The 19,302-nt window shown below is 40.4% G+C and overlaps 1 protein-coding gene across 1 annotated transcript in view; it reads right to left on the reverse strand.

Moving 5' to 3' along the window:
• Positions 1 to 16,551: 16,551 nt before the first annotated feature.
• Positions 16,552 to 19,302, reverse strand: part of CNGA1 (cyclic nucleotide gated channel subunit alpha 1) — a 31,254-nt gene continuing 28,503 nt past the window's right edge. The window contains exon 9 of the mRNA XM_059383519.1: positions 16,552 to 18,358. Coding sequence (XP_059239502.1) covers positions 16,944 to 18,358 — 1,415 coding nt within the window. The 3' untranslated portion in view covers positions 16,552 to 16,943. The remainder of the gene's footprint in view (positions 18,359 to 19,302) is intronic.

Raw genomic sequence — 19,302 nt, forward strand, 5'->3', positions numbered from 1 at the left:
AGGTATTAACCAGTTAGTTAATTATTCACGATAACACTGTTTATTCCCGTTTTACAGCACAGAGAGGTTAAGTAACCTCCCTTGCTCATAGAACTATTGTTATCATCGATACTATTTTTAAAATTAGGAAACAAAGATATGATTTTCTTATTCAAAATCCTAGCAGAGTCAGAATTACAACTGCCAAGTATGATTCCTGGCCTATATCCTTAAACACCGTACCATATGATTACTGTATGAATGTATTTAAATGTTTACCAAAAAATCCAGTTACTTTTAGGACCTAATGAGTCATATAACTCATAATCAGAACTTTCTCCTGCCATATTATACAATGAAAATTTATAGTCATAATAATTACTTTGGAATCAGAAAGAATCTTCTATGTTCTCTGAATTAGGAAACTGTTACAGTATGACTAATATTTTGCAGTAAAAAATTGTATATCATGTAGAAGCATAGGTAAATTGAGAACATTTTCAAAAGTGACCATCGCTGTTATTTCTACTTTGTATTTTTAGATAATGTTTGGAATAAACAGGAGGGTTTTTTGTGTGTTTATCAACAGGGAACAGGAGAAATATAATTAAATACTAAGATTGTTAAATATTATTGTGCAGGTCCAATTAGTTTTAATTCTTAAAAATAGTATTCAGAGGAACAGCTAAAAAGGACTGACAATACCAAGTGTTGGCAACTATGTGGAGCAACTAGAATTCTCTTACTGGTGGAAGTGGAAATTGGTTTAAAGAATTCCAAAAAATGTTTGACAGTATCTAACTAAACATGACCTAGGACTACAGCACCATGACCAAGCAAGTCCTGTTTTGTATTTACACCTAAAAGAGATGAGCGCATAGTCCACAAAAACTCACATTGAAAGCAGCTTTATTCATAACAGCCCAAAATTAGAAACAACCTTAATGTCCAGGAGACATAAATGTGGTCTTTTCATATAATGAATATATATGTTTGCATGTATGTTCATTATATGCATATATATGTTTGTGTATAGCAAGATGGGTGGATCTCAAAGACATCATATTTTAAGTGAAAAAAGCCAGACACAACGAAGTCCTTACTTATGGTTCCAATTTCATAAAGTTCCTGAACAAGAAATAGAAGCCAGATTAGTACTTGTCTCTGGTGAGGGTAGGAGGATTTTAACTGGGAAGGGGAGTGAGGTATCCACCTAAGTTGTAGAAAAATTGTATCTTGATCTAGGTAGTAGTTTCACTTGTGTGTACACATATATAAAAAAATACACATTTTTGATTTGTGCAATTTACTATTTGTGTGATACACCTCAAATATGAAAAGAGTTCTAAAATAAATATATAAAAAAGGTATCTGAATACTATCATCCAGCCACTTGAAGAATGTGATTTAATTATATTTATTTGTTTAAATAATTACATTTATTTGTCCATTACCGATATATATTTCCTGATGTGGATTCTTTTTGCCAGAGTATTCACACAAAATACACCCAATACACTTATCCTTGAGAAATATACATATGCTTAAGTAAACACTGTGACAATTACCAACTTACTGCCTCGGCTCCAATTCACCTTCAATATGTGCCCTGTAATAAAGGACAGCTCTTTCAAGCATCTCCTTTGAGAGCACCACCTTAGGTTTTCCCAGCAGAGGGCGCTGGAGAGACACTGCCCGAGAGAACTATATTTCGGCGGATGTTTCCTGCTGCTTACTGCACATTGAAGTCAGCAACCTTCCAGCCTCTGCTTCTCCTGCAGTTAGGCCCTGCATTTAAACTTCTGGCGAGAGCTCTCAACGTGGAAACTGGCCCCAGGGCCCCCTGCTCATTCCAGCGCCCTGAGCCACCACTTCCTCCGCAGACGACAGCTCCCATGCCCTACACCTCCCACCCTTCTCTGCAGAGCATGGCGCAGCTCCCCTGTGCCCTAGCATCCATTCCCTCTGCAAGCCCACCCCACTGGCTTCTGATCAGCTGCACTCCAGAGGGACTGCAGAACAGCCTCGTCCAAAACAAACCAACAAGCTTCTCTGCTATCCATTGAGTTGAACTATACCTTCTCCAATAAGATCTGAACAAGCCTTTTGGCGGGAGGGCTTCCCAGCTTCTCCTTTTTTGGATACTCCCCCCTCAACGCTACAATACCATATATGGTTTCCTTATAGACATTCTTTTATCAAAGTTTATTCATTCTTTATATCAAACTTAACCCATTGTGTAGTTTCTATTCCTGTTGGACCCTAACTGCTACAGGCACTGTAAACATTTTAGATCCTCTTTCCTTGACATCCTGGATATGACCCAATCAAGCTGACAGTGACAACAACAAAAATCATCTGGAGAACAGGATGGAGGTTCCTCAAAAAGTTAAAAATAGAACTACCCTACAGCCCAGCAACTGTATTATTAGGTATTTATCTAAAGGATACAGAAATAGTGATTCGAAGGGGCACCTGTGCCCCATGTTTATAGCAGCAATGTCTACAATAGCTACTCTATGGAAAGAGCCCAGATGTCCAACAACAAATAAATGGATACAGAAGTTGTGTTATGTATGTATACAATGGGTTATTACTCAGCCATCAAAAAAATGAAATCTTGTCATTTGCAAAGACATAGATGGAACTAGAGGGTTTAATGCTAAGCGAAACAAGTCAATCAGAGATAGACAAATGCCATATGATTTTACTCATATGTGGAATTTAAGAAACAAAACTGATGAACATAAGGAAAGGGAAGGAAAAATAAAATAAGATAAAAACAGAGAGGGAGGGAAACCATAAAAGACTCTTCACTACAGAAAACAAACTGAGGGTTGCTGGAGGGGAGGTGTGTGGAGGGATGAGGTAATTGGGAGATGGGCATTCAGAAGAGCACTTGAAGGGGCACCTGGGTGGCTCAGTGGGTTAAGCCTCTGCCTTCGGCTCAGGTCATGGTCTCAGGGTCCAGGGATCAAGCCCCACTGCTCAGCAGGGAGCCTGCTTCCCTTCCTCTCTCTCTCTGCCTGCTGCTCTGCCTACTTGTGATCTTGCTCTCTTTCAAATAAATAAATAAAATCTTAAAAAAAAAAAAGAGCACTTGAAGTTACATACACTGTTATATGCAAATGAGAAGTCACTAAATTCTACCCTGAAATTAATAATACACTATATGTTAACTAAATTGAATTTAAATAAAAACATAAAAATAAACAAAAAAAAGATATGAAGGATATGACATAAAGTGCAAGATGTATCAGCCAAAATAAGCAAAAAATATTTTCTGCTATATGTAGGACAGAGAACTAGAGAAATTAACAATCAGGTTGTTTTTCTAGTCAGCTTAAAATGTATATAACTTTAGGGAACAGATTCCTTTTTTTCCTCTTTAGTTAGTAATAAACAGAATTGAATAATAAAAATAGTATATATAATGTGAACTTCATGAAAATGAAACTAAAATAAATCTTTTACCTTTATCATCTTAGTTTTTAGGAAAACCTGTATAACAGAGACAAAATCAACCAAGCATTTATTCATATTTAATGTAAACTGTTTTCAAATATTCAGCTTAGTCATCCCTCCATCAATCAATGATTGAGTCTAGTGGATCTCTAATGCTATCAGATACTGGACATATGTACTCAGAGATGGGAGGGAGTCATTGTAAGTAAAACATCCCTAAGGATAGGGATGAAGAAGTTCATGAAGACCCCAAGAACTGAATAAATGACTAAGGTCAGAATAAGAATTGAACAGGACTGAAAGACGCAACCCAAGCGGTAGGGGCACAGCATAAGGTAAGGGTTAGAGTGAAAATAAACATGGGATGTGTTTGAACCAAAAAAGAGAAAATTCTGTTGAATCTCAAGGCAAGGATCATAAATAAGGTTGGAGAGCACCTTGAAAACAGGAGTAGAAAAATCTTGACGTTGGCAGTATATAACTGTTAGGTTCCCCAATAATGGGTCCGTGATTAAAGGAGTGAGACTGATACAAAGCGAAGGTCAAGCAAAGCTTTATTTCGCGCCAAGCATCAAGAATCAAACCGAACGTTCGGGGCCACATCTCTTACAAGAGAGGGCAACCCCTCTCTGCTTTTACAGACTAGCTTTTAAGGGCAAAGGCCATGTGGTTGGGCCTGGCCACGCACAGGTGACCTATGAAATTGTAACACACGGAGAAAGCTGCACAGTCATGTTAGGTCACACATAAGTGACCAATTGAATTACAATTTACCCTAGTAGACATTTAAACCAGCCTATCAGAATTGGCTCCCAAAAGGTGCCCAAAGGGTGGGGCCCATACTCCTTGGTAACTAGGGAGACAGTATGCATCCCCCCACTGATCCGAATTCTCCACCTGGCCTGACCCACCCTTGTATTTGGGCTTTGTTACCTGGGGCTGGTTTCCGGACTTGTTTTTGAGGAAGTCCCTTGGGGGAAGGGGAGCAGAGACAGTTTAAGGTTATACAACAAGGTTATTGTTTAACCTGGATGGAAGCCTCTGGCTCAATAGGTCCTTACAATAACCAATATGAGGCTCAAAAAAGGGGAAATGATGTCGTAAAAGGAAGGGTCTCTATTAAAATCTGATTTTGTTTTTAAAAGACCACCGTGGCGACTCCATGGAAATGGACTACTGAGGTAAGGAGAGCAAGAGTAGAATGAGACACTGGTTAACTGTAGGAATTCAGGTGAAAAGTGGTGGTTTGGTTTAGCAGCGGATGTAAGGTGTTACCGTCACATTCAAGATGTATCTTGAAAGTTGGGCTGACAGCATTCGCCAGCAGAGCAGAGAACAGGTTTGAGGTGAAGAGTCAAGATGACCCAAAGTTTTCCACTTGAGGAACTGAGTCAACAGCAATGCCATTTTTGGACATAGAGAGTCCTGGGGGAGAAAAAAAGTTGGAGAAAGAAAGTCATGAGTTCTCAGGACTCATTAAGTCCTCAGTAAAAATAAAATCCGCAGCTTCTCTCTATGCACAACACCACCCTGAACGCAAATGTGTAAGTTCTTCCACACGAGAGTAATTCCTTTTGTGGAATATACCAGTTAGGTGTCCTCCATTCAACTCAGTTCTGACACTCAGTGCCTGGGGAGCGCAGGAGCCATAGGTTAGGGGCTCAGTCCTGAGACTGCTCCCCGCCACACTCACACTTTTCAGGTGCCAGTTCAAGTCTCATGTTATCACCTGTACTTGTAGCCAATGAGTTATAAATGGGAGGTCCCCGTGTCCCTCTCCCTGTGTTCTGTCATTTGCTACAATGGCTCATGGAAGCCAGGGACACAGTTTAGTTTTTATTACGGATTTATTATAAACAATACAACTCAGGACTAGCCACATGGAAGACATGCACAGGGCAAGAAAGTTGAGAAGGGACAGGGAGCTTCTCTGCCTTCTCTGGGGGGCACCACCCTCCCAGCCTCTCATTGTGGTTACCAAGCCAGAAGCTTTCCAAACCCCTTGGATTAAGGTTTTTTTTTTCCCTAAGGATTCATTACATAGGCCTCATTGATGAAACCATCGAGTGTTAGGGATGAACTCAGCCTCCAGCCTTCCTACTCTTCTCAAAGGTTAGGGGCTTTCCAAAAGTTACTTCAGCAACATAAACTCATGGGGTTCCTGGGTGGCTCAGTCCTTGGGTGTACACCTTCAGCTCAGGTCATGATCCCGGGGTCCTGGGATCGAGCCCCGCATCGGGCTCCCCGCTCGGCAGTAAGCCTGCTTCTCCCTCTCCTACTCCTGCTGCTTGTGTTCCCTCTCTCACTGTGTCCCTATCAAATAAATAAAATATTAAAAAAACAACAACAACAACAACATAAACTCAGATATGGTTAAGAGCAGCTTGTTATGAATACCAAAAGAAAATGCTTTTTAAATGTTTTTCACTCTGGAGCTGTCTCAAGGAGCCAGTGACAAAAAACAAATATAATAAAAGATGTTCCTATAGCTTATCACATAGGAAACTACAATTGTTTTAGGAGTTTGGGCCAGAACCCAGAAAGAAGCCCCAAATATGAATTTCTTCTTAAAGTACTTTGACCAAAGGAGATAGATACCAAGTGCCTAGTTGGATATGCAAGTCTGGAGTTCAGACGAGATGCTGAAGTCATAAATTTAGGAGTCATCAGCATACAGATGCTTATGAAGTGCCATGGGATGCATGAGCTCCATTAGGGAGTGAATATTGTGGCCATGGGGCACTTTGGACTTTAAAGATTCAATGAGGAGGGGAACCAAGGGAAATGGAAGTCCAGAGAAGTGACTGAAAGCCAAGTGTCCTGAAAGGCAAGTGAAATGTTTTAGGAAAAATGGTGCTCATCTCTACCTAACACTACTGGGAAGTCTACTAAGTCTTAGACTCAGGGCTGATCATTAGATTAGCCAAGCAGGGTTCATCAGTGACCTTGAAAGAGGTTTCAGGGAAGTGAGAGCAGCAAAACTTACCTGTGTCAGGTTCAAGGAAGAACAGAGAAAAAGGATCTGTGAAGAAAGAGGAGCCGTGTCAGGTTCAAGGAAAATCCTAGAGAAAAGTTTTACTGTAAAAGAGAGAAGAATACGACGTCGGCTGGAAGCAGATACAGGGTCAAGCATCAGCTAGATGTTCTTTCAAGATCTGAGTCATTGCACACTAAAGGGGACAATCCATAGAGGGTAGGGGATGGCCAAGCATGATGGGGGGCCAAGGAAGGGGGAGATCATTATGACAGCAAATTCCTTGAGTACAAGAGAGGGTCTAGGGACCTGTGCACAGGTGGACGATGTCATTTCTCAGACAGAAATTTGGAGTGTTTGTCCATTGTAACAGACTTATCTCAGACATTCTTCAGGCTTGCCCCATGCCTGATGCCAGAGTGAGTGTGTAACAGGGTGTAACACAGTGCCAGTGCACTGTTTGGGGCAGGAGACTCTCTGGGAGGATAGGCACTGGGTCTGGGATCCAGTATTCCCAGTGTTCAACTTGGCTGCATCCTCTGAGGGACTGCAGTAGCCTTAGGAAGCACTCAAAGAACCAAGAATTTTTTTTTTCCCCTTCTCTCAGCCCAGAGTTAAAATCTAGCAGAAATCCTAGTTCTGAGCAAAGTCAAAACACCTTGCAAAATGTTCCTGCCTTTCACCTGTGATCTAGTAAGTCACTATTTCTCTGAATATGTTGAAAGGAAATTCTCTAAAACTAGAAGAGAGACCCCTGAAAGTATAGTTGACATTCAGATATCACCTTAAAAATAAAAAAGATAATGCTGGGCGCAGGATAGTTCATTCATTTATAATGGTGTCAAGAAACAACGGACTTATCTGGGGAAGTATCACATACATGGGATATAAGTTCAGAGGTTCTATTGCTAAAGGAAGAAGATAGGTATTTCTGCTAGATTTTAACATTGTATCATGTATAATGTATATTATAGTATTATATATATATAATTTTATATTATATACAATGTATATTACATCATTATTTTATATATATCCCATAGAAAAAATTCAGCCTCTCTCTCTCTTAGGTGTAAGCACACAACTAAGTTTTTGTCAATGAGATGTAAGTGGAAGTGGAAAGCATCCTGAAAGGAAGCCCAGTGCTCTTCATCCTGTCTTCCTCTTTCCTGATGTCTAACATGTAAATGGGACAGCAAAAGGTGAATTAGCCATTTCAAACCGTGAGGTGATCTTGGGAGAGGAGACCTAGAGAATGAAAGGCAGATCTGTAGAAACGTCCAGAGAGGAACTGATATCCCTGAGGCCTTGTTTGGAAAATGTCATGGCAGCCCTGTTCTGCGTCTATCTGGACTTCAGCATGAGAAGTAAATATAGACCTATTGGATTTAAACCACAGTTCCTGCATTCCACTAACCCATTATTACCTTCTGCATGCAACTGAGCCTACTTCTAAACTCTCCTAATGCACAAATCATCCAGTTTTGTGAAGGAAAGTTGATAATTCAATTTCAATAAAAAAATAAGTAAAATTTTTTAAAATAAAATTTCAATAAAAGCCACCCAAAGAATTTGAAAAACATTCCAAAGGTAATGATATGGTTGTCAGAGAATCAAATGATCAGCTTAAAAGAGGTGACAAATTTTTAGGGATGCCTGGGTGGCTCAGTGGGTTAAACTTCTGCCTTTGGCTCAGTTCATGATCTCAGGGTCCTGGGATCGGGCCCTGCATCGTGCTCTCTTGTCAGCAGGGAGCCTGTCTCCCCCTCTCTCTGTGCCTGCCTCTCTGCCTACTTGTGATCTCTCTCTGTCAAATAAATAAATAAAATACCTAAAAAAAAAAAAAGGTGACAAATTTTTAATTCTTTGAGTCCTTTGAAAGAGCTTAGATATTATTCCATTAGACATTATTCATGTGAGCTCAGCAGTAGTTAACCTGACATCTGAAAATCCTTTCCAGGTTTGTTGTTGGATTATTCTGGTGCATTTATTTTTCTAAGATTTGCATCAAAACTACGATACTAGAAACATGTTAGTTCTTAATGTGGAGTGACAGTGTGCTGAACAGCATCTAGTGCTTCTGAAGTTATTAGGATAATTCATTTCCACAAACACTGTGTTCTCTTGAAGAGAAAAGTAAAATCAGGTAAATCTTAGTTCTGAGTAGATTCGATGCAACTTGCAAAACATTCTTGCCATTTATGTGTGATCTATGAAAAGACTTACTATTTCTCTGAATGGGTTGAAAGAAAATCTAAGACTAGAAGAGCCGCTCCTGCAAATGAGGTTGACATTCAGATATCATTTAAAAAGGAAAAAAAGGTAATTCATCCATACATTACGGTCTCAAGAAGTAACAGGCAACCACTCTAAATAAACTATGTTTCATTCTGAGTCACAGCACTGTGAGGAGTTATTGTTTTAATGTTTTATATGAAGAAGCTTCCAGAACCTCCACTGTTGTGTATTTTCCCCTCCCCTCTCCCATTACATGATTTTCCTCACATTTGCCTAGTTTAAAGTGAATTCCTCTTCCAGGCAATCCTACTTATCCTTCTCTGGAAGGGTATCCCCTCCCCCTCCAAATTGCCAGTAATGGCCCATTAATTAATCATGAAATCAATTTAGTAATTTACAACAAGCCTTTTTTTTCAAAAGAACTAAAATAGGATGGATGGAACAAGTCCTCGAGTATACTGCATGTTTGAAGGGGAAGTACTCTTTTCTGAAAGGTTTGTTACAGCTGCGTGTTTCCTGGATCGCAATCAAAACCCATTTTATATGGGCCCTGTATTGTGGGTCATAATCAGGGAAGGTTGAACAGATTGCTCTAGAAACAGTTACCCTCATTTTTGCGCCTGGCCTTCCCCTACTCAGAAATATTTTTTTTCTTTTTCTCAAAACTCTGCTTAATGATTCACCTTTTTTTTTTTTTTTAAGAGTTTACCTATTTATTTGACAGAAAGACCACGAGAGAAGGAACACAAGCAGAGGGAATGGGAGAGGGAGAAGTAGGCTGCTGGCTGGGCAGGGAGCCCAATGTGGGGCTTGATCCCAGGACCCCGGGATCATGACCTGAGCCAAAGGCAAACGCTTAACAACTGAGCACCCAGGCGCCCCTAATAATTCACTTCTAAGAATCATCAGCTGCCCAGTGAGAAAAGCAAGGGGTCCTGGAGCTTTGGTGCCACGTTATCTGCTGTGTGTCTGTCTGGCAAGTACAGCAAACACTCAGGAAAGTCTAATCAGTAAAGCAAAACCAGAGGCTAGTGGGTCACTCTGTTTATCGTACACTTGGCTTCAGGACCTGATGCGTTGTAAGGTCTCTTTCCACCATGAGACTAATGTTCCTTTTCTCTTAGTCATCAGGGACAAGTCTGGGAATCATCAGCTTCTGAAGGCACTTTGAAGATGAATTCATCAATGTTAAGTCTCTCTATGCTCTTCATAATCCTCTAGAGGCCCGTTGGTTGTTGCTGTCTTTTTTTTTTAATTTTTTTTTTTTTTAATTTCTTTGACAGAGACAGATCACAAGTAGGCAGAGAGGCAGGCAGAGAGAGGAGGAAGCAGGCTCCCTGCTGAGCAGAGAGCCCCATGCGGGACTCTCTCCCAGGACCCTGAGATCATGACCCGAGCCAAAGGCAGAGGCTTTAACCCACTGAGCCACCCAGGTGCCCTGTTGCTGTCTTTTAAAGCATATTTCTCTCAGCCTTTGTCTTTCCGTCCTGGAGCCCCACGCTCCCTCCCGCCCCTCCCCCCATTGACATGTCACCCTCTTATTCATTCTCAGGACTTCATCCACCTCTAATAAAATATATTTCAAGGATCTCTCAAGAGGAGCGTGTACAATTTTAAGTTCAGATGCCTCGTGATTTTCTACAAAGGCAAGAAATGATGCTTCTTTAAACTTCCTAAAGAAATCCAGCCTTTTTGTGGAAAAAAAAAATTTTTTTTTTTTGGTTCCTCCCTGGTCCATTACAAGCTACAGAACTCCTTATGTAGGCCTTTATTGTATTTGATTGCTTAAAGCCAATTGTTTCAAAATTATCATTTGAATTATTTTACTCCAGTGTGCCCCAGTAGAATTTATCTCTACTGAAGCTCATCTATTAGTTTTAAGAGCATTTTTAAACATGTTAGATATAAGTGGTCCCATCAGGATCAGTAGGTAGAGAATCTATTTATCCTTACCATCATGATGTGATTGTGTTCTAAATGTCATACAGAATTTAATTACTAATCATCATCATTATGATAAATCTTTGAAACTTTAAATAAATGATTTTTACTGATTTCCTTTTGTCCAGAAATCTATGTACAGCTCAAATAGATGATTTAGTTTTAGTTTCCTGTTCTCGAAGATCACATAATCTGAAGACAGCAATCTTAACTGCGCTCAGAACACTCAGTCCTCATTATCAGTACCTTTGGCATGCTGTATTTGATTACAGGTAAGTGTTTGAAATATGGTTAAGCTATATGATGTATTTCTAGATTTATTTTGTGACTTATTTTTGACCATCCTCCCTGAGGGCATAGAAGCAAAGACTTTCAGGTGTGGCATGGAGGCCAGGAGAGCAGGCTCCCTCTTCAGGTTAAAACATAGAAATGAAACTAGCTCAGTGGTGGTAAACTAAGAAGTCTATATTCAGAGATTCAGTACCAAAATTTTAATCAAGAATTTCTAACATGCGAGGAAATAGCCATTATTTCAGCTCAGTAAGAAAACGACTCTTATTTTTCTGTCACCAAAGAGTCTTGTGTCTCTTTAATCAATGAGGTCAAATGCCCAATTATTTTAGACGTAAAACTAAAAGAAATATAATTGAGGTCTCTTTCATGTCACTTTTTACTGTGGCATACCTTATTGGTAATTTTATATATTTCGTATTTTGGGGAATTTTGAAATTAAATGTGAATGGAGCAGTGGAAATACCTATAATGTAGATGTATTAATTATTAGTAGTTTTTGCAAACAAAAGAAGTAGGGGGAGTGAATTATTGTTCAAAAATGAGTGGGAAAAAATTGCACTCCTGTTCTAGACCCTCCGACTAATGGTAGGCAAACGTTCATGCCTTGTGCCCTGGGTGTCTCATTGGATACTCTTTCTGCTGAGAATAAGCAACAAGGTCACTGAAGGGTATCATGGAAGACCATGGATTTGGGCACCATCGGAATACTGTGCCCCTGGGCATCGTGAACCTTTGCGACAAACCCAGGAAACAGGCTCACAGATATCTGAAGAACTAACTCAAGTAGGTTCTTGGACTAAGCCCAACTGGCTAGGATCAGCCCAGATAGAACAAAAATGAACCTAACTTAAAAGAGGAGAAATTGGCGCTCTGACAAGAAACCCAATATCAACCCTTTTTTAAGGGGCAACATTGTCAGGCTAGTGAGTCATTTTGTGGCAAATTGCTATTTTCAGAACCCCAAAGGGCTGCATTGGTGAAAAACGCATTCTTTCACCTCTAACTCATCAGGAAACCAAGAGCCAGACCTGAAGTGTGTAATTCTAGAAAGTATTATCTCGAATTTACTCAATATGCAGACCGACTAAAGTGAAAACATACAGAGAACAGACACGTTATCACCAAGTGGAGCCCCATAAAGCACTCAGCTTGGTCTGCGTAGAAAGCAATCAAGTACAACCTTTTAGTGAAGTTAACATTGAACCAAGGGTCAAAGGTCCAGGCTTTGTCACTAAACCAGCTGTGTGGATTTATACTTACCTCCTCCACTCCTCTTTTCTTCTTCATTTGCGATAGGGCGTGTATACCAAAATTATAGAGACTACCTATATCTGCACCTACGTTTGTCAGACCTTACCATTTGGGCTTATTTCCTTCAGACTGTTGAAAAATATGAAACAACAGTGACAGCTGAAGTCCACTGAATGTGTCTCTCTCCTCGAATCCCATGCCCTCCAGCCCTACAAGTCCAAGCACGGTTCTGATTCCTGCTATCCTTCCCATACCTGTTATTAAACGGTCATATCAGAGGTACAGATTCATAAACACCACACAGGATTGTGTGGTATGTTTGTGAATTCTGTGTGGAAGGGATGGTGTGTACACACAAATTCAGCGCAAATGCCAGCATTAAGAGCAGGTACCCTGAAGCCTCAGTATCTGGGTTCAAAGATCAGTTTACCACTTCCTTCCCGGGAGCCTTGGGCAAATTACTTTAACTCTCTATGCCTCCCTTTTAAATAGAAAACACAATGGAACCTGTCTTATACGTTATCCTGAGGATTAAGTGCATCTAGAAAGTCCTTGTACAATGCCCAACACAAACTAATCACTAGGTGTTACTTGTTACTATTCAAACATTTATAGTATTCCATTATATGAACAGGTTCCAATTTATGTAACTAGCTTCCTCTCGATGGGCATTTAAGTTGTCTTCAATGATCTCATGTTCTATGTGTGGCCAATTTTCTGTAGCGACTACACCTAGGAATGATGGCTGGGTTTTAGATCAACCCAACCTTGGCTCTAGCAAATATTAGCATCTGGTTCTCCAACATGTGGTAATAATTCTCACTGTTACTTCAAGTTTCAATAGCCTCACCAATTTTAATGTTGTCTGATCATCATTTCTGTATTTGTAAAACGAGGAGTCGTGAATTCGATGTTCTCTGGAGTCTTTTTGCATTTTCTATATTCTCTGGTTTCCTTTCCGTGCACGTCCCACTTCCCACTTTCTCCTTTCACCTAGAAATAAACTAGCTCTGGGAATAGCAAGCTTTTCTTTTGAGTCTGTAAGCCTGCTCTTTGGTATTTTATATTCCAAACAGTCTATAAAATGAAGACATCCAAAAATACAATTTCTGTAGTCATGGGAAGAATACCTTAATTGGCAGTGTTTTACCCAGGCATACTTCCAAAACTGTTAAAACAGACCAGTAGGGGGGCCTGGGTGGCTCAGTGGGGGGCCTGGGTGGCTCAGTGGGTTAAGCCTCTCCCTTTGCCTCAGGTCATGATCTCAGGGTCCTGGGATCAAGCCCCACATCATTGAGCCTTCTGCTCAGCAGGGAGCCTGCTCCCCCCCACCCCGCCTCTGCCTACTTGTAATCTCTCTCTCTGTCAAGTAAATAAATAAAATATATATATTTTTATTATATATATATATATATATACACACACACACAGACCAGTAGTTGCCAAACTTTTTAAAGCAATGGACTTTTTAAAAAAATAAAAACGTAACCCGAATTTCAATATAAATGCTGCTTGCCTCCTTTTTTATTCCTTTTGCCTACCTCTAATACATAACCTTACACAGTGGCAAAAAGCTTCTTGTAATGTAGCTGTCATTATTGCTTTGTGAAACTCTCTGAAATTAAGAAATACTACAATGCTTCAATCTGTCTTGTTGCTTTATCCATTCAATTTGCATACTAAATTTTATTTGATCATGTTTTAATGTTAGGCTTGCATAGAGTGTGCCATGCTAAAATCTTCTGGAAATCTTTTTAGGAAAAAAAAATGCCCATTATTGCCAGAGAGCTCTGATTTTACTCCTTATAATTTCTGTGAAGAAAATTTCAAGCTTTGAAGGTTGTAATTGTAGACCAACATTGCCGCCTAATGGTAAAAAGTTGAATCACATCATATTTCAAGTAGGAAAAGTAGTTTTTTGTTTTTTAAGATTTATGCAAAACTTTGAGAGATCTACTCCTATAAGAACATTACATTATAATAGAGTTGCGGGGGCACAGAGTAAATACTTATCAGACACACTGGGAAGACTAGCTGATTGGGTTCCTGCTCCCTCATTGATCTGCCATCAGAGTCCCAGAATTCTCTCTCATCGGCCCTCCCTCGTCTGAACGTTAGAACCCTGCCACCACCTGTCAGAGCCTCCACCCGAAGGCTTCTGGAAAAGGAGTTGGCTAAGCCGTCCTGACTCCCAGTCTTTGAATCAAAAATCTGTCCCCTTCCAATATAAGCATCAGAAAGACTCATAGAGCTGCGGGTCAGATTTCATGAAATCAGAACGCTTGGATGTCTCTAGCTGAAGTAAGACTCAAAGTACCCACCCTCCTGGGGGCTGACTGGGGTTGCTCTGCTTGGGACCCAGGCCCTAAGACAGGTATGTAACCCTTACTCATTCCTATCTTAGCAGATCAAGGCTCTTTACAGTGTCTTAGAGGTTTTTATAACAAGCAACACACGGAACAAAGAATAAAATGTGTGTGGAGAAGAAGAAGCAGTTGTCTCAGGCAGAAATCATGTTGTGTATTAATTACACTCCAGAATTAGTCACTTTCTCTGTAGGGAAGAAATACTTGCTAGCTGTTACTGAATAGATGAAACGAAAAATGCCAACATGAGGGGCCTCTGGGCGGCTCAGTGGGTTAAAGCCTCTGCCTTCGGCTTAGGTCATGGTCCCAGAGCCCTGGGATCAAGCCCTGTGTCGGGCTCTCTGCTCAGCAGGGAGCCTGCTTCCTCCTCTCTCTCTCTGCCTGCCTCTCTCTGCCTACTTGTGATTTCTCTCTGTGTGTCAAGTAAATAAATGAAATCTTTAAAAAAAAAAAAAATGCCAACATGAGACTGCAAATACCATATGCAGTTCAATGAATATATTTTTTTTTTTTGGTAGAACAGAATACAGTCTACCATAGGCATACACTGATCAAGGACCACAGAAATATCTGAAATGTCAAATTAACAAGATGCCATGTTAAGTCATATTATTATAGGCAGAGATAGAAATTTTATATCAACTCCAGTGACCTCTGCTAAGATTTTTTTAAACCACATCTGGGTTCAGTGGTAGAAAGCTATATGATTGATTAGCAAAGTCTTTCTCAACCACACACCTGTCATACAGTACCCTTTTCTGAAATTTCTAGAACAATCCCATTAACTCTTTCCTGGCTCTCTAGTTGGGTGCTTCTCAAGATTTAATGTAGGTATGAATCACCCAGGGGGCTTGCTAAAAAGCAGATCCTAATCCAGTAGTCATGAGGTAGGGTCTGAGATTCTGAATTTCTAGAAAGTTGCCTGATGATGCCCGTGCTGGTTCATAGAACTTACACACCTCCTTTCTGGACATTACAACAATTTTCTTTGTTAATCATCCAGCAATGGAATTATTTTTATACCTTTTTTTTTTATTGCTGGCCAGTCAGATAAGGAAGATAGTAGTCCTTGCTATCAGGCCTTAATAATCAGAGAATCTGAGAAAGTTATCATAAAAGTACAAACTGAGGGTTGCTGTAGGGGAGGTGGGTGGGGAGCTGGGGTAAATAGCGATGGGCTTTAAGGAGGGCACTTGTTGTAATGAGCACAGTTGATGAATCACTAAATTCTACCGCTGAAACTAATACTACCGTATATGTTAGCCAACTTGAATTTAAATAAAATCTTGAAAGAAAAGAATTCGTTATAAAACATTCCTACATTTTATGATTTTTTAAAATATTTTTTTAAAGATTTTATTTATGTGAGAGACAGAGATCACAAGTAGGCAGAGAGGCAGGCAGAGAGAGAGGAGGAAGCAGGCTCCCTGCTGAGCAGAGAGCTCGAAGCGGGTCTCGATCCCAGGACTCTGGGATCATGATCTGAAAGCAGAGGCTTTTATTTTTTTTTTTTTATTTTTTTTTTTTATTTTTTTTTTTAAAGATTTTATTTATTTATTTGACAGAGAGAGATCACAAGTAGGCAGAAAGGCAGGCAGAGAGAGAGAGAGAGGAGGAAGCAGGCTTCCTGCTGAGCAAAGAGCCCGATGTGGGACTCGATCCCAGGACCCTGAGATCATGACCCGAGCCGAAGGCAGCGGCTCAACCCACTGAGCCACCCAGGCGCCCCTAAAGCAGAGGCTTTTAACCCACTGAACCACCCAGGCGCCCCCATTTTATGATTTTTAATGTTACATATTTATATATAAGCGTAGATATGCAAAGTCTGATTTGTCACACTTTTATCGTGAGAAGTTCTCTCTTCACCACCCTTCCTAAGTCCTAGACTACAAGGATTAGTGCCCTTAAAATGACCCTAAAGGAGACTAAAATGACCCTAAAGGAGATTAAAAGACCCTAAAAAGCTCTAACAGATCCTAAACTCCCTACTAAATTATCAAATAAACAATATTCACTCCAGCTTTGTGACTTATTTTAGTTTATTACATTCTAATTCTCTTTAACCTGGTATCCGGGACACGATGTCCCTGGGAATTCCCAGTTGTTCCTCCACAGTGTAAACTGCTTGAAACTGAGGAGTACTTGTTCACTTTTATAAAGAATATTTACATAAAAGGAGCATACATGAAAAAAATCAGAAGACACAGATACTGACAAGTTAATCCTTCTCTATCTTTGCAAAACGTTATCCATTCTGAAAAATCCTAAGGACGACAATCCTTGAATCCCACTACCTCACAGGGGAGTGTGTGGGCCTTGTTCCCTCCACCTGAGCACACTCCCCTTACGGAAAAAGTGCCCCAGCTTCTTCTTCTTCTTCCAATTTAGAGTCGCTTAATCCTACCCCCGAAAGGATCATGTTAGTGACCACTTTTTCAGTCCTGCGTGGAGTCCAGGAGCCCGCTTTCAACTCCAGATCCTTCAAGAGCTGAAAATTCTGTGTCAATGAGTGGTTTCAGAAATCTCTCAACTTTGGTTAGTCTTTGCTTCAGTTTCTGCTGCATTGACTCATACTCAGCCAGGATCCGAGCAAACCTCGTTTGCAAGAGGTCTACCGACCCCTCCATTCGGGTGACCTTCTCTTCGAGATCTTTGGGATCACTTCCAGCGTTTGCAATATTTATATCCAGTAGACCATCTTTCATCAAGATTTGCTTTCCCTTCTCTTCTAGCATAGTTTTGGCGTCCGGGTACTCAGTCAGAGCTTCCATGAGGTCGTCTTTGGAGAGACAGAACAGATCTGAGTAGCCGATACTTTTAATATTGGCTGTTCTTCGATTGCCGGCTTTGCTGCCTTTAATGTTAAGGATACTGATCTCACCAAAGTAGCTGCCGTCACTCAGTACCACAAACTGAGTGACTCCGTCATCGGCCACCACAGCGAGTCTGCCTTCTTTGATGATGTACATCTCCCGTCCAATATCCCCTTTCTTGCAAATGTAATCTCCGGGACTGTAGACTTGGGGTTGCAGTTTCAAGACCAACTCCACCAAAAGCCCAGCTTCACAGTCCGCAAAAATACGCACCTTTTTTAAAGTGTCTAAGTGAACGTTGATGGCAATCTCTGCTCTCAGCTTATCGGGGAGATACTTCAAGACTTCCTTTTCATCAACTGTTTTTTTGTTGGACCACAGGTAGTCGAACCATTTGATAACTCTCTTTTCCATATCTTTGCTTACATTTCGAAAATGCATATACTGCTTGATTGCATCGATTCTTGCTTGAAATTCTGCTCTGGCAGCATTCATGTTGGAAATCATAGAACCTATGTTACCAACGATGGTAGCAAAAATTAACACTCCGATTAGGAAATCAACCACCACAAAGACATACTCGGAATCCCTCACAGGGGGCGGTGTTTCACCAATTGTAGTCAGAGTCAGTGTAGACCAGTAAAGGCTGTATACATATTTTCTAGCCAAACGGCCAAATTCGGGATCATTAACATCAGGATACACCCATGTATCATTTCCAAATCCAACAGCTTTGGAAATAGAGAAGTACACGCATGCATTCCAGTGGATAATGATGACGATATACATGACAAGGTTGGAAATCCTGAAGATGTTGGGGAAGTTCGTTCTGGTTTCTGTTCTCTGGAAGAATTCAAACATTCGAGAGATCCTTAACAGTCTGTTTAATCTAATTTCTGGATAGTTCCACCCCAGCTTAAAATACAGCAGATCAGTGGGTATCACTGAAAGAAAATCAAGTTTAAATTGCAAGGTGGATTTATATTTCTTTATGAGCTTAGTCTCTTCCTTCACCAGCAGTCCTTGTTCTAAGTAACCTAAAATAGAAGAAAAAAACACAACGATTTAATGTTTTTTTCATTTTTACGCCATTATGAATATTTCTAAAATAACCCACCGAGTTGAAAACAAGAGTTCATTTCCAATAGAGGTGCCTGGGTGGCTCAGTTGGTTAAGCATCTGACTCTTGGTTTCGGCCCATGCCATGATCTCATGGGTCATAATCTCATGGGTCATGAGATCAAACCCTCACTGAGTCCTGCAATGAGTTCTGCGCTCAGCGCAAATTGAAGATTCTCTTCATCTACCCCTTCCCCTACTTACTCTCTCTAACTCTCTAAAATAAATAAATAAATAAACAAATAAATAAATAAATATATTTTTAAAAGATTTCATTTCCAATATACATGCTTTTTTTAAAAAAATATTTTATTTATTTATTTGACATAGAGAGATCACAAATAGACAGAGAGGCAGGGAGAGGGGAAGGGAAGCAGGCCCCCTGCTGAGCAGAGATTTCCCAATGTGGGGCTCGATCCCAGGACCCTGAGATCATGACCTGAACCGAAGGCAGAGGCTTAACCCACTGAGCCACCCAGGCGTCCCCCAATATACATGCTTTTAACAATGTAATAAGATATGGGTACTGATCAACATATAGCTATGGAAAATAATCTTTTGAAGAAATAAAACTTTGTAAGAAAAAAAACTTTGTAAGTGTAAAAGTGAAAGCTTATATGTTTCACATACGTACGTTGCATGTACACAAATCTCTCCAGTGCCAGTATCTCTACCCAGCGAAAGGATTCCTTCTGCAAACAGCGTTCTTGGAAATTTTTGCAAACACCCTCACACTGTGCCTAACGCCTCACACCACTCTCTTGTCAGAATCCCAGCCCAACCCTTGAAGTTTGGGCACCCGCCTTACTGCCCAGTATGTGTATTCTTGTCTTGTCCCTTCGCTGTGAAGAATAAGTGTCCT

The sequence above is a fragment of the Mustela nigripes genome, chromosome 1 (assembly GCF_022355385.1).
Source record: "Mustela nigripes isolate SB6536 chromosome 1, MUSNIG.SB6536, whole genome shotgun sequence".
Classification (NCBI taxonomy): domain Eukaryota; kingdom Metazoa; phylum Chordata; class Mammalia; order Carnivora; family Mustelidae; genus Mustela; species Mustela nigripes.